General features: G+C 39.6%; 2 protein-coding genes across 2 annotated transcripts; both read left to right on the plus strand.

The window, feature by feature from the left end:
- Positions 1-2982: 2982 nt before the first annotated feature.
- On the plus strand, positions 2983-5666 carry LOC137189852 (cathepsin Z-like). Its single transcript, XM_067599956.1, has 6 exons — positions 2983-3134; positions 3563-3726; positions 4424-4603; positions 4681-4831; positions 5028-5190; positions 5333-5666. Exons 1-6 carry the CDS (start codon positions 3016-3018, stop codon positions 5438-5440), a joined length of 885 nt encoding a protein of 294 aa, XP_067456057.1. The 5' UTR covers positions 2983-3015; the 3' UTR covers positions 5441-5666.
- Positions 5667-11394: 5728 nt separating this feature from the next.
- Positions 11395-14026, plus strand: nanos1 (nanos homolog 1). The gene has a single exon (XM_067599957.1). The coding sequence runs from the start codon at positions 11696-11698 to the stop codon at positions 12374-12376; it is 681 nt and encodes a 226-aa protein (XP_067456058.1). The 5' UTR covers positions 11395-11695; the 3' UTR covers positions 12377-14026.
- Positions 14027-15045: the final 1019 nt, after the last annotated feature.

A 15045-nucleotide genomic window follows, 5' to 3' on the forward strand; every position in this document is an offset into this window, starting at 1 on the left:
TCATTTCATTTTGCCTTCTGAATTTAAAAGCCGGGGGTTGCGCATGTTTCTCTTCTCTATCAATACAACGTATGAAAAAAAAAAAGATTTGAGCAGGCTGTATAAACCTGCCTTTGGCTGCTCTGTCCAGTTATCTGACTTTCACTCCTTCATGACAGTTGACAGGTGAGTGGAGACTATGTGGGGTCAAGGTATCTTCCCGAGGAAATGCCAGAGAAACTCAACTGACCTCTAAGATTCACAGGGATCACTGAACACGGATACTATCTTCTCCACATGTGCACACACAGACATTCTTATGTGTTCATGTTGCCACACACAACATGCTCTCACATACACAAATCAATCACCTGGCTTGCGAGCGCACTAATGATGTTGTTGACGTTAATGAGGATGGGGACACGCTCATGAAGGCAGCTAACGATGCTAATCATGAAGATATCACACTGATGCCCCCGTAACAAGCCATCATGTCAGTGAATGAGTCATCGATAAACTTGTGATTTTTACGTGTCCCCATGTGGTGCATTTCTCGATTCAAGCCGAGTGATCCAATCACAAGAAACAGCTGGAAGAAAAACACAAAACACCATCTGCAACATGTGGAGGATTAAAGGGTTAATTACAGCCTGAAGTTGGTGTTAAAGTGCACTGAGAAAACATCAACCATGTATCTCAAATAGCTGAGATTTTTTGTACATCAAAACTCAAAGTTAGATTTTCATAAGCAGCTTTAGCTTTCTGGCCAAACGTAATCAACCAACTTTTCTTATTTTATGTAAGAGCCTGAGAACTGAAATGAAAAAAACAATAAAACAAACTGAATATGAGAAATAAAAGTTTTTAATCTCATGCAACAGATGTGTGTTATACATCAAAGGAATGATACACTACATGGTCAAAAGAATGTGGATACCAGTACATGAAACCCATATGTGATTGTTGACCATCTCATTCCAAAACCACAGGCATTAATATGCTGCAATAACAGACTGCACTCTTCTGGGAAACCTTTCCACAAGATTTTGGGACCTAGCTGCAGGGATCTGCTCCCATTCAGCCACAAGAGCATTAGTGAGGTCGGCCACTGATGTTGGGCGATAAGGCCTGACTCGCAGTCGGCATTCCAGTTCACCCAAAAGTGAAAGAATCTGCCCTCAACTTTACTTCTTGGATAAAGTTGAGAGCAGGCAGTTCAAGTTCTTGCTTTGTGTTGTTGGAGTTGGAAGCAAACTATTGTCTGAAATATTGTTGTGTTAAGATTTATCTTAATTGGAGCTGAGGGGCCTACACACCAAGGCATGAAAAACAGGCTCAGAGCAAGTGTAAAAAAAAGTATGTGGACGGGGATGTCCACATACTTTTGGTCATATGGTGTACATCAAGTTACTTTATCATGCTGAGATAGAAGTGAGCATCAGCCTGTCAATACATGAATAACTTGATTTATCATTATAACTGAAAAAAGTCAGAGAGAGAAAGAATTGCGTGAGAACAAAGATGTTAATTGGAGAATAGTCATATTTATTGGCATTGGGAGGCTTTGGTTTCCAGCTCACTGGCAGCCTTAAATATCATTTACCGTCCTCCAGCTGATTGCAAATCTAGGATCTGATTTCCTTTCTATATCTAAATATTAATAGTCTCCATTACAGGAAAATTACTTTCATCTCCGACTCACATGGAGGGATTAGATTTTAATCAACGCATTAAATATGACTTTCTATTCCTGCAGATGGGAGAGGATGGCAGGCAGCCAATTAGTATCATGCTCTATTTGCAGTCTCACAGTGGAGCCTGATAAAGTCTTTGTTATCAGAGGCTATAAGAGCATAAACAAAAAGTCACATGTGGAAATGAGGGAACATAATGATTAATGTCTGTCAAGGATCAGTGCATCAATACAACTTTAAAACTGCTTTTGAAAAGATACTTAAGATATTTTTGTACTATCAGTCTTACATTCTGAACAGAAAACTGCATTTATGGAGTGTTTATGCAGTTCTCACACTACTTAAGATTTATACTGCTAAAGTGATGAGAAACTCAATCTTCAATCACAGCTGCTCCAAAATATCAATATCCCCAGAATTATACTAAATTGAAGTCAATCTGTTGAACTCTTGGCTGCCATTGTTACACTGATAATCAAACGGGCGATATGATCTGAGGTATTTTGGCCAAGAAAAATCCTTCTTGTCTTAAAAATATCAGTGGCTTAAATGTGTTCACTTCACCTCACTTCACTTCCCTTTATTCCTTATTTCCTCACTTTACAGCAGCTGTAAAAAACAACATGCATTACATAAATACATACAATATATCCAGGTAGTCATCACCCCAAGAGGACATAAATAATCAAACACAGGAGACCAAAAAAAGAAGAAAAACAATGTTGCAAAATGATAGCACAAGATACAGTTGAACTTTTGAATCTGTTAGTTTTAGGCAGTTTCATCTTTTTCTTACAGGTACAAACTGTACCTCTATGAAAATCTTCACTTAAGGACTGTCCATAATACTTTGTTCAACACCGCTTTGATCAGATGACATGCAAATGCTGCTCTATACAGTCAAAGATCCAAAACAAGAAATTAAAGATTTTAATCCAGAGTAACATTTATATCAAAAATCATTTATTGCACACATTTAAACATTAAAATATTAAGCATTTCAATCACTGGAAACATTTAATAATCTCTAAATTTAAAGTTTGCAAGGCATGGTGGGCTAAAATGACATTCAACACATGCAATTAAGTGTTAAATAACATTAAAGGTCTAAGTACAGTCACAGTCTGGTATCCAACTAATGTACTTTAACTGATCTGAACCCAGCAGACTCATTTTCTTCTCTATCTGCGCTGAACAGCAGCAACACCCAGGTGAGATCAATAAAGTCTGATTGGCTTGATGACACACAGATGGTTTGCTCTTTGTTGGTAGGTCAGGTTGGGGTATTTATTCCCCAGCAAAAGCAGCTTGTAGCCAGCTGTTTGATGCTCTGCGGTTCAACATGCAGTCTGTAATTTTTATTTTTATGCTTGTGACTCCTGCTGTTTCAGCAAGGCACTTTTTAAGTGAGAGGCCAAGCTGTTACCTGCCGGTGCCCAGGAAGCCTGACTTTGGGGTGAAGTGAGTTGCCTTCTTGAGTTTCACTTTCCGGCTCTTTATTTCTTAAGCTCACAGGGTTTTATATTCTGTTTATCTACCACAGGCAGCTAACCAAATAGGTGGAACTGGAAGCAATCTTGTTCATTTTACTTTCAGCTTTAGTAGGGACTAATGAAATTATAAATGTAAGTTCCAAAAAGCCTTTTCTGAATTTTAAGGCCTTTTTTGCTTGGCTTTTGAATTGACATTTAGATGGTGCTTCTGGCAAGGATAAATATATGCTTCCATAAAATATAAACTTTATTTTTTTGTGTTAACTCATTCCTGCTCTTAAGTTAATTCTTAACCCATCAAGACAAAATGAGTGATTTTTGCCTCAACTGCAATTCAGAAGCTCTAGTCATTTTCAGTGGCATACAAGTCAGTGACTGAGAACTGCTATCTCTCAGAACCACAGCTCGTCCTCATGAACTCCTGAATCTCGCTCAGCTGCCCAAGTCCTGGGACTGGAGGAACGTAAACGGCATCAACTATGCCAGCACAACTCGTAACCAGCACATCCCTCAGTACTGCGGCTCCTGCTGGGCTCATGGCAGTACAAGTGCAATGGCAGGTTAGATTTCCCCTGATACAGGTTGTTGCAGGTCTCTTCACACACATTTCTCACTTAATACTAGTGCCTAGTCATGCAGATGGTTGGATTTGGTTTATTTGCCCAGGAGATTTCTGCTGCCACCCTAATACAATAGAAGTGAATATTTCATTTGTAGCACTCACAACAGCAACATATTCATCCAGAAAGTGTCCATTAACTGCAGATAATCCACAGCGTGCTGTCGACAGTTCTCATGGGTACTATTTCTTTGACAGTAGTTAACAAATAACAGCTACTTTTAATATAACAACCTGTCAATGGTTTAGGCACCACAAATAACTCTATTCACCTTCACTAAAATATTGGATGTTTTGTGTAGGATTTGGATGACTCAAACCTTGATTTGGATTGCATTTACATCTATAAATATACACACAGGCAGGACTAAACATGGACAAAACTGAGCTCCCTCCACTATAGTCTTAGCTGATGCATACAGTGAGCTTTTAGTTCTGATGGACTAACTACTGTATCTGAATTTGGACTGAGGAATTGCTGGGGAGAAACCTGACTATTTTCTCAAGAACAGTCTGCAAATGAAATCTTGTGACAATATAACAGATGAGATCCTCGGTGATATCCAAATCACTTGAGCTGAGATTTTCCAGAGCAAACATTGTTTGTGAGGAACTTTGTCTTTTCTGCCTTTGTGTAGATCGTATCAACATCAAGCGGAAAGGAGTGTGGCCATCTGCTTATCTGTCCGTCCAGCACGTGGTCGACTGTGCTGATTCCGGCACCTGTCATGGAGGGGACCATGGAGGGGTGTGGGAGTACGCCAACAAACACGGCATCCCGGACGAGACATGCAATAACTACCAGGCGATTGATCAGAGTAAGAACTCAACAGTGTTTCATGATTTGATCCTTTTGATACTTGATCCTTGAATGAGATTTTATTTTTCTCTACAGAATGCAAGCCTTTCAATGCATGTGGGACTTGCACAACTTTTGGGGAGTGCAACGTTGTGCAGAACTACACTTTGTGGAGAGTGGGTGACTTTGGAGCCATTAGTGGACGGGATAATATGATGGCAGAAATCTATGCGGGAGGACCAATCAGGTTTTTCTAAGTCTTAAAATTGTTAATCATTTTGCTCACTTTAGATTTTATTTGAATGCTGCATTTTAAATTTTCTTGTAAGGGTGAGGATGGCTAATCACTAGACATTTCCTACCAGTGCAAAAGCACTCTTCTCTCTTCAAATCATTTCAATTGCTTCTGCTTGACGGTTTCTCATTTCCCCATCTTCCCTCAGCTGTGGAATCATGGCCACAGAGAAACTTGACGCGTACACCGGGGGATTGTACTCAGAATATGTCGAGTCTCCGACCATCAACCACATTGTGTCAGTGGCAGGCTGGGGAGTAGAAAATGGCACTGAATACTGGATTGTGCGTAATTCCTGGGGAGAGCCATGGGTGAGTCATCACAGTAACTTCTAAGTTCTCGCATGGTTCAGTAGCTTTTAAACTCAGCATCTTAAAAAAAAAAAGTTAAAATGAAATGCAGTGGGTGCACTTCATTTATAATCCAACTGACCTTGAGACTTTTCTCCCTCAGGGTGAGAAGGGCTGGCTCAAGATTGTTACAAGTGCCTACAAAGGTGGAAGCAAGTATAATCTTGCTCTGGAGGAAGACTGCATGTATGGAGATATGATTGTACCCTAATGGCCATGAGTCATTTACATGACTGTACCTGTAAATTTGGACTCATTGGTACCATTATTGTAACATCAGATCTTTGACGGAGTCATGTCTTTGTGAACTGAGACTGTCAAACATTCTTCATTTCCAGTAATGATGCTGTGTTCAAATTTGAACCGATAGTTAACTGGTATGATCATGGTCGGTGGTACTCAAGCCAGTGAAATAAACTTGTTTGCAAGATTCAGAATTGTGGTCTGATTTACTGACTATAGAGCTACAGCGGATCTCTGGACAGACAGTCATACTGTAGAATGTAATCAAATCAGCTCATTGAAATTATTCTCTGATAGAATAAATCTGGAATGCAAAAGACTAGCACATGATATGCTGTTGGGTAGCTTCCGGTACTATGTAACTGTAAAGGTTTCTGCTATTTCTTTTAAAGTAGCTAAATGAGTCATCTGCACTTGGTCTATATTTTTATATATAGAAAATGTACCACTTTCATGACTTCTAAGGCCAAAGGTTCAGTTTTCCTTTCTGCCTTTGCAATGTTCTAGCAAACCCATTTGCTGTGCTACTACAGCATGTTAATGTACACTCTCCAAGCATTTTGTTCAGGTGGACAAAATATTGAACTCTTTTCAATATAATGCACTCCAGTACACCACCACCCACTACAGTCTCTAAACAAAATGTATCACCTAACAATGTCAACAAAAACTAGATATGCTATAAAGAACTTGACAGTTGTATTAGATTGCACTGGTGTTCCTGAAGTGCTCAGTGAGTGTATATTGCTCATAAGGAGTTTTAGTTCCCACCACAATTTTGCTCCAAGACACTTCCTTAACATTTGCATTGCTTAAAAAAAAAACCTAGAATAAAATTCTTGGGAAGACTGTTAGATGGAACCACAGGTGGCCACAATTGAGTCTGGCAGGTACAGGAGATCATGACTTCTTTTGGGAGGTAAACTATTCCTCGAGGCTTGGTACACCTGAGACCATATGCCCCACAAACCTGCATTTTAAGTAACAACCCTATGCATACTAAAAGGCCCTCTGCTTCTGGTATTTGCTAAAAAGTTCTGAAGTTAACTTCAGATCTCCAGGGGACACTTGTGCAAATTTGCTCTGGAGGTACTTCACTTGTACTGATTCAGAAATGTTTTTCTGCAGTTCTTGCATGAAACCAAATTATGTAGCTTAATTTGCCTCTGCCTATCTGTAGAATAAGGTCAAGTTTTAAGACAGAAAATATAAAACTAAGGTTTGTGAGCTCAATACTGAAAGTGTGACGGTGGTGATGTACAACAACCTGCCTGTCATTACCTTGAGACTACGGGTCACAGGATGACAAAACCAAGCCGGTGTTTTTCAAAAGCCGAATGACATTTGTCTGCTCCCCATCTATGAGCTTGATAAACAGACCCACCTCCTTTATTGACTGACATGCTTTATTACTTTCAATTCTGTCATGCTTCTGGAGTAACATTCAGTTTAATCACCGGTTATCTACAGCAGCACACACAACAGCACAATGGCATCTCCTGAGTTCATGTGCAATTATAAAGAGCCCATTTTCTTGCTGTTCAGCTGGGGAACAAAAGGAAAACTGAGCGCTTAGATATTTGGTTCAGGGGACGCAGCAATAATAAAAATGCATAAACACAAGCTGCTGTGCTTTGCTGCTGATATGGAAATGCTTCCCATTAACTGCAGTTTCCATTCAGCATCTCTGGGGAGAACAAAGGATAATCAAACCTTATGCAGTGCTGTTAACTTCAAGCCTCCGAACCAAGGCAAACCTTAAGCCTATAAAGCTGTGGCGTGTCCGAGTGGAGGCCCACTGTGAAAACAAATATTGAACATAATTTGGTTGCTCAATATTATGCGATCAAGCCCCCACCCCCGAGCAATCTTTCACATAAAATCAAATTTGCGCTCTGATTAAATTTCCTGCATGTTTTCTCATTTGCATAATCACAAACAGAGCTCTAATGGCTGTGAATGAAAACACATGGCAATCTTTGGCTTGAAAAGAAAGAGCAGTCTTTCTGCTGCGACAAAAAAAAAAAAAATGGTATGAAAAATGCAGGTTGCAAATGCACATGAGCCATTTTCATACTGAGTGATTCAGCATTCATCTTCATTACAGCAATCAATATGGCAAAATGGATTTTTCAGCAATTCCTGAAAACCCATTATGTATTGTTTCAGTGATCAATATTTTGCTCTGTAAACACGGAGATGGAGAGGGAGTTTGATGTATGAAAAAGTTCTGTATAGCTGAGGCCTGTTTGTGGTGCTCAGGCTTGGATTATCAGCTTAAATACAGTTGGAGGGAATATCCACTTCTAAAGTATCTTTGAGCAAGGCATTGTAATGATTTATCCATGGCAGCTGCCTCTAGCAGCAGTGTAGGAATACACAGAAAGCTTCCCTCTGTGTATGCTTTGTGTAATCCTTCCCACATTCGCCTTTTCAAGGCCACTGCTGAAACTTGCCTCGCGAAATAAGCAACAGAGAACGGAGGATAACCAGACAGCCACAGAACACATTGTAGTATTTCACAGAAAAAAGTCTCCAATTTAGCCTAAGAGGTTACAGACACCATATCTGATGTTAATGATTCAAAACATGCCCAAATGATAGATTTAAATTATTACTAGCAGTATAAGCAGATGCAATAAGTGGGGAAAAAAAGGATCCGATTTCCTTTCTTCATTCATTCCACAATACCATCAATTATTCATTAATTGTGTCAAAAATGAATTGAAAAGAGATTTCACTCCAAATGCGACAAATCCTGCCAAAATACAAGTCCTGGATCACAGCACAGAATGTGTTGATTATAAATCACAATGCATGAAGCACGAGTGGAAGATTAGATCCACAAGATGGTATAAATCACACATTATCATACCCCTAACTTCAGCAAAAGGCAAGTGTGAGCTGATTTGCATTGCATAATACATCTAAAGCACAAACGCCAAAAAAAAAAAGAAAATTAGATGTAAGTTCCATATTGCTAATGAGCCAACGCCGGAAATATGATTTGATCATTAAGAACAAAGTGTTGTCCTCAGTCAGCAGCCACTTTTCCTGATGATCTGTGTTTTTCCTCTGTCAAGCAAAAAAACACTTACACAACAATCACTTAGTCAGTGTGATTCCTAAATCAATTTACAGCCATAGCCACCCTGCTGATGTTATGCATCATTCCACTGCTAATCTCACTTCCTTGTCCAATATACTCATGCAACCTCGAGGCAGCCACAGAATTAGCTTTAGTTAATGGATGAGTATTAATCCCTCTTAGTCACAACAAAATTAAGGAATAATGTGGCCATGAATATTTCAGTTACACTGCAGCAACACAGGAATCTGCTTGCACAATCTGCCCTGGCTTGCAAAAAAAGAATTGGCGATTACATACATTATTAATGCTTCATCATAAAATTCATATTTTGCACCGGCTGAATGGTGTCTCCGAAGGGAAAATCCAATGAGCAGTCAATACTATTTCAAACTAACTTGCTGAATACACAGAACAGAGAGAAACGGCCTCTGAAACATCAGCGTTCACTGAACTGTGCTTTTGTTCTGCTTTTATCGCTCTGTCTCTAAAGGTAGTGCATTCTTATTAGATCCCTTAAAAATAGATGTGAAAAGTCAGTGAGTTCCTGCAGCCTCCCCCTGGAAGTTTTAATTAGAACACCAGTCACTCGTGTTATCATTGTTTCAAGAGGGCCGCTTCCACATTCCTCAGCTGCCCACTTCATCGCAGGATCAGAGGCCCAGTGAGCGGACCGGTCAGGACGGCTGCTTCATATTCCCCCATCTACTTGGATCTTCACCTCAAGAATCAGAATCCGGATCAATCCCACTACCGATTGAGAGGGAATGCACTGGAATTCCATTGACAGGATTATTGCAGAGACATATAACGTAAATTTATTGACTCATAACACCTTCATAATAAAAACAAATGGCGCATGACATACTGGGAGCACCTGATTATACATGTATAGGACATGCAATCAGCTTTCCCGTTATGTGCATCTAAAAAGAATATAAAAGAAATCTGGAGAGCCCTAACATTCCTCCTATAAAAGGATTTTGAGTGCTGTGAAGTACCATCTTGGAGCCATATTGAAGGTGGCTCTTGGATGACTCTGAGAGGTTGGTTGTATGTTGTTGTTGCTCTTTCACGTGAGAAACTGATGATTTTCTGTTTCAAGCCACAACTCAGTATTTTAGGTTAACTCAAAAGACAATGAGGTTCTTTTTGTCAAAGTAATCTGCAGCTTACTGTATGTACAACAACTTATCAGACTCAATTTAAAGGGTGATTTCACCCAAATTAAAGATTTCCACCTCCACCCCAATACAACTCTTGTGTTTTTCAAAGCATTGAAAATAAATTTTAAAATGCAACAGCATCTTCCCAGTTATGCCCTGCTTACTCTGAATAATCCATCCTCAGTAAACAGTCTTCATTGTAATTACTTTTTAACCAAAGAAATAGTCCCTCTTAACTGTTTGTGTAGATTATCAGAATAACAGAAACACTGTTTTTCTGGAAAAACAAACAAAATTCCATCCACTCCATTGTATACTGTAATATCAGAGACAGATATCTCAAAACTCAGGCATATAAAAACAGAACTACATCTGCATGGGTAGATAACACTAGAGTTAAGTGGGAAATATATTATTTTGTAATTTAGATGAACTGACCCTTTAACAACATTAAATATATCATAAAATGTTTTTTTAACTTGTCCAGTTTATATGTAGTTTCACTGTAGTTGTACACATTCTTCATTAAACCTTCACCCAGATGTATAATTGTATATTATTACGGTTACAAAGTCCTAATTTCATGACTAAATCTGTGCGGTTTAGTCGTGTGTACGTCTTGAGCCGCTCACTCTAAATGGCTTTTGTTGCCTCCTTGGAATCAGCATATTACACTAATGACATCTGGCCAGTGAAACATCATGAGTGACTTGCATCTTCCAGTCAGTGGCCATCATTACTATAGGTTTTGTTTGGCAGTCTCAGTCACTCACTGGGAGGATGGGAGTTTAAATGAACTGACCTGTAACTGCACTATGCTGCCCCCTGTTGAAGACAACTCTGCATGTTGTGTTTACATCATGTTTTGCTGGACTGATGTTGTGTTTTTTTTTTTTCTGGATTGTATGAGGTTTTCATGCTAGGATCTACAGCATGAGACAGCTAAACACGAGTGTTACACATACTGAGATGTAAGAAGAGGTGTTTCTGCTTTTATAAAGTGCAGAATTCTGGGAGTAAACAGACATTTGGTTATACAATTTCTGCAGATCTTATTCTCTATGTACAAATTAACTTTAAAGAGATGTAAAGAGATTGTAGACTGTGCTGTTATGAATTCAAAAATATATATATATTATAATAACTGGCTATCATAATCTAAATTGGTCAAGTGAAGATCATACTGTACAGATTAGTATGTCCAGTAAATGAAGCCATAAACCTATTCAGCATGAGGAAAGGTGAGGGTTACAAATAGGTTTGTCTAATATTGATTCAATTTGAACATAACAGGATGCATCAACACAGATTATTTCTCCCAGGACAGTGAGGGGATGGCTGCAGCATGGAACAAAGGGCCTCTGATTTTGGCACACAAGGGGTTAAGGTGTGTGAACGCCCGTGATGGCTTTGATGGTATTTACTCACAATGATTAACGATATTGATTCACAAAACATACGGAATTGTAACGTTTTAGTATCAAGAGGGAACAAAGAGTCAAGCTATCCTCCTCTGATCGATTAGTCCTCGCGTTGGAATAATGTCATTAACTACTGTAAGGCTTTGTGAGCGAAATTATTTTTTTCTGCGCACTTGCCCAAGTCATTAACTATTAACAACTTTTTTTTTTTTTTTCATGAAAACGCCTCGATCTCTAAACGCCAGAATGATGATTGATTACGACAAAGCTCCTGCCCGCAAGAAAACAAATCTGTCTAAATGTGGCTTTGAAGAAAGGGAGCCTGCTTTCAACCTGATCAGAAACTTGGTTTTGAAGGGAGAGCGCCCCGCCCTCTTGGTCCTTATAACCAGAAAGCCTGTTTGCAGGACGCTCAAACATAACAGGAACACTGGAGACCACATCGGTATACATGAACCATTCCTGGAGACGAACTCTGGCTACAAAGACTTGACGGATTACACTGGTTGTTTCACCTTTTGACGGCAAGAAAACGACCAGAAGTGGCCATGGATTTTCTCAATCACAACTATTTGAATGCGCGCAGCCCATATGACTATACTTTTAATTTCTGGAACGACTATCTCGGGCTGACGACGTTGGTTACGAAGAATAATAAGCTCAGCATGCCCCAGAATCCCAACTCCATCACCGAGTCCCTGAAAGCCACCCTGGGTTTGGACGATTCCCCGGCGTGTCCGTGCGTAATCGCGGGCGGCGTTGGAGAGAGCGGGCACCTGGAGTGCTGCTGCCCGTCCGGGAGCCCTCCGCCGGCCTCCATCCTGGACTTGAAAGAGCGTTTCTCGATACTGAGCCCCTTCCAGAACCAGCTCGGCGTCCAGCTGCCGGAGCGGGAGGTGGGCTTTGGTGGGAGCTTCGCCGGGTTCGATCTGTTCGGCATGGAGAGGAAGATGCGGAAACCCGCTTCCAGGAGCAAGCAGGAGCCCAAAATCTGCGTCTTCTGCCGAAATAACGGAGCGCCAGAGGAGGTGTACGGCTCCCACGTCCTGAAGACTCCGGACGGCAGGGTTGTGTGCCCGATTCTGAGGGCTTATACCTGTCCCCTTTGCAGTGCCAACGGGGACAATGCCCATACGATAAAATACTGTCCACTGTCAAAAGACCAGCCATCCCAGCGCCCATTAAAGGGAGGGAGGGCTGTGGGTGGTAAGAGGATGAAAATATTCTAAACAGACAAGACTATAAAGTAAATTAAATTGCACTGAACAATTTTCCAGATGACTGTTTTGATTTCGGCTTTAGCCTTTATCCCAGTTTCATAAACATATTGATTTTATCTTTTTTTTCCTCTAAGATCTCTTATATTTTTATAGTTCCTTTATCCACATAGAATAATTTTATGCTTTATACATTGGATTTATTTTTCTTTCTAGTCTGTAGTCATTTGAGCGTGTGCATATAAATACACCTATGTATCTATAATCACAAAGTGTGAATACATTTAAAAAAAAAAAAAAAGTATTTTGGTCATGTAGGGAATCACACTGACATTGGCAAAGGGTATGAATGTCATATTTCTACCAAGTATTTTTGTATTGTGAGCTAAGCTCGCTACGATTTTTCTTTCTTGTCTTAGAAAACCAAAGTTATGTTTGCCATTAAAGAAGCTCAAGAATGTGTCATTAATGAGTACTTATGTGCGTCTGAATGGAGGAGGAACTCTTTGATCCCATCTGCCTGCCTAAAAACTCCACAACATATTTTCCAACTTGCTCTTAAAGTTGACATTCAATCTGCAAGGCAGGAAGAAAAAAAAAAAAGACAATGTGGCCTCTGTTTAGGGCTCATATTCTCTGGGGAACATTATAATCAATTGTTGCCAAGCCAAACCTCTTTTCCAGTCCTATGTGATGAGAAAGTTATTTGACTTTACAAGCAGTCAGAATGCTCAAATGAGAGATTCTAGCCTACAATTTTTTATGTTTACATTCCCAAATAAGGGCGACACACTGGATTTATTTTCTCTGTCAGGTCTCTCGATCTCAAAGGTGTTTTTTTTTTGTTGTGGTTTGCCCTGACAATATATTCACCAGAGAGTTTCATGGGCAGTTCTGCTCTGCAATATGAAGTGGAGTGAGTCCCATTTACCTTTCACTCTATGTGGGGGGTGAAAAAGAGCAAATGAATGTTAGTAAACAACAACATGTTATCCCATTATTTTCTTTTCTGAAGAATCCAAAAAAAAAAAAAGATGCAAAAATGTTGTGAATGTATGATTGAAAGTGTCACTTGCAGGACTGCACATTTCTGACAGTTTTGTTTACCAAAGGAATACAATTGCATTGAAGATAGAAGAGAGATTTGCTGTATTGTATATAAAGTGATGTTTATTCAGTATTTTAACATTACAAGTGACTTCAGAGGGTGCTACCTCAACAGGATTTTGTACTTACATGTAAAATGTCAACAGCAGTTTATTGATATAGTGCTGCCATTTATAATAAGGGTTTTGATAGTATTTTTGATCTTTGTATAACATAATTGTATTTTCATTTTGTTGCATTTAACATTATGGAAGCAAATTTCCAAGAAGCTATAAGCATTGTTCACCAAAAGGTGATTGTCTGTAAATAATGATTATACCCATACTTTTTAAAGTTTAGTTGTTCAATGTTACATTCTTGAGAGTGTGTAAGAGAGTGGATATTGAAAAAGGCTGACAAAATTTGCCACTTTTAACAGAGGTTTTTGATTAAATGAATAAGAGAAAAAGAAACACTGTTGAACTTTGTTATTTATATTTTACCACAATTTCCTGTATGCTGCTGTGCAGAATAACAACATATGAATTCACTAGAGAAATAAAAACGTATCAAATATTTGGAGCTCTGTGGTCATGTTCTTCAGTTGGTTTGCTCAACATCTGACTGAGTGGGTATATAAAACCTTTTTTTTTTTTTTTTTTTTTTTTAAACAGAAAAGTAGCGCATGAGTCTCAAATTACTGTTTCACTAACTGATTTAGTGAACTCCAGACGAACTGATTAAATCAAGCAGGAAAGCCAACTAAACACACATTTACAGGAATGGCCCTACTTGCCCTAATTGGCCTGCAAACTGACTAAGCAACACACAGACTGTATGTGGATCATGTAAGTGTTAAGCCCTCATACATATTACATCACATTCAACAGAGAGAAAAAAAAAACAACTTCCTTTTAACCTTTGCTTTTGGATAAACCCAAAGTGATCCGCTGCTCTCGTATCTTAAAGATTTGTGTCTGAAGGACAAACACAGTACCATAGTTGTTCGGGGTTGTTTAGGGAGGTCTGCCCACACAAGAATGTCTTGGCTTATGCCTCGCCATTCAAACAGATCATGTTTGCACTGAAGTGGATTGAATAGCTGGCCCTCCCGGCCTTCTCCGCCTGCCATCTGTGGAATGGCTGCTCCAGACATATTAAGGGGCTCAAAAACGGGCAGGAAGATTTGCTGCTGCTTCTTGTTTTTTTGGAAAACTCTGAGCTGTACACAGTTGTGCAGCTGTGAGTGCTTATGACTTACTGCAGCAGCTTGATTTTTTTTTTTTTCAAATGTCCCATCAATGAGGGAAACAATAAATAGAGTGAAACCATGATGAGCTTATGAATGCCTTTACTGTCTGCTGTCTGTCTCACCAGCAAAACAGCCTCAGACATCCGTAATTGCTGCTGACGCTAAGCATACAGTACAAAAACACATCAAGAAGACTGTACATACATTAGCCTGAAGCATCCGGCTGGTGTCATCCACACCTTGGCTGTTCCTCCCTCCCTCCTCCCTCCCCTCCCATGTCTTCATGCATCTCTCCAGCTGAGGCTGTGGCATTAAAAATGGATGACTACTAAGTGCAACAGGG

Source organism: Thunnus thynnus, chromosome 9 (genome assembly GCF_963924715.1).
Source record: "Thunnus thynnus chromosome 9, fThuThy2.1, whole genome shotgun sequence".
In the NCBI taxonomy this organism is placed as follows: Eukaryota; Metazoa; Chordata; class Actinopteri; order Scombriformes; family Scombridae; genus Thunnus; species Thunnus thynnus.

Excerpts from the sequence above, each read along its gene's own strand:
- nanos1 (XM_067599957.1), top strand. The coding sequence starts at position 11,696 with ATGGATTTTCTCAATCACAACTATTTGAATGCGCGCAGCCCATATGAC.
- LOC137189852 (XM_067599956.1), top strand. The coding sequence starts at position 3,016 with ATGCAGTCTGTAATTTTTATTTTTATGCTTGTGACTCCTGCTGTTTCA. Across the intron at positions 3,727-4,423 it reads CAGTACAAGTGCAATGGCAG|ATCGTATCAACATCAAGCGG; the intron begins GTTAGATTTCCC and ends GCCTTTGTGTAG. Across the intron at positions 4,604-4,680 it reads CTACCAGGCGATTGATCAGA|AATGCAAGCCTTTCAATGCA; the intron begins GTAAGAACTCAA and ends TTTTCTCTACAG.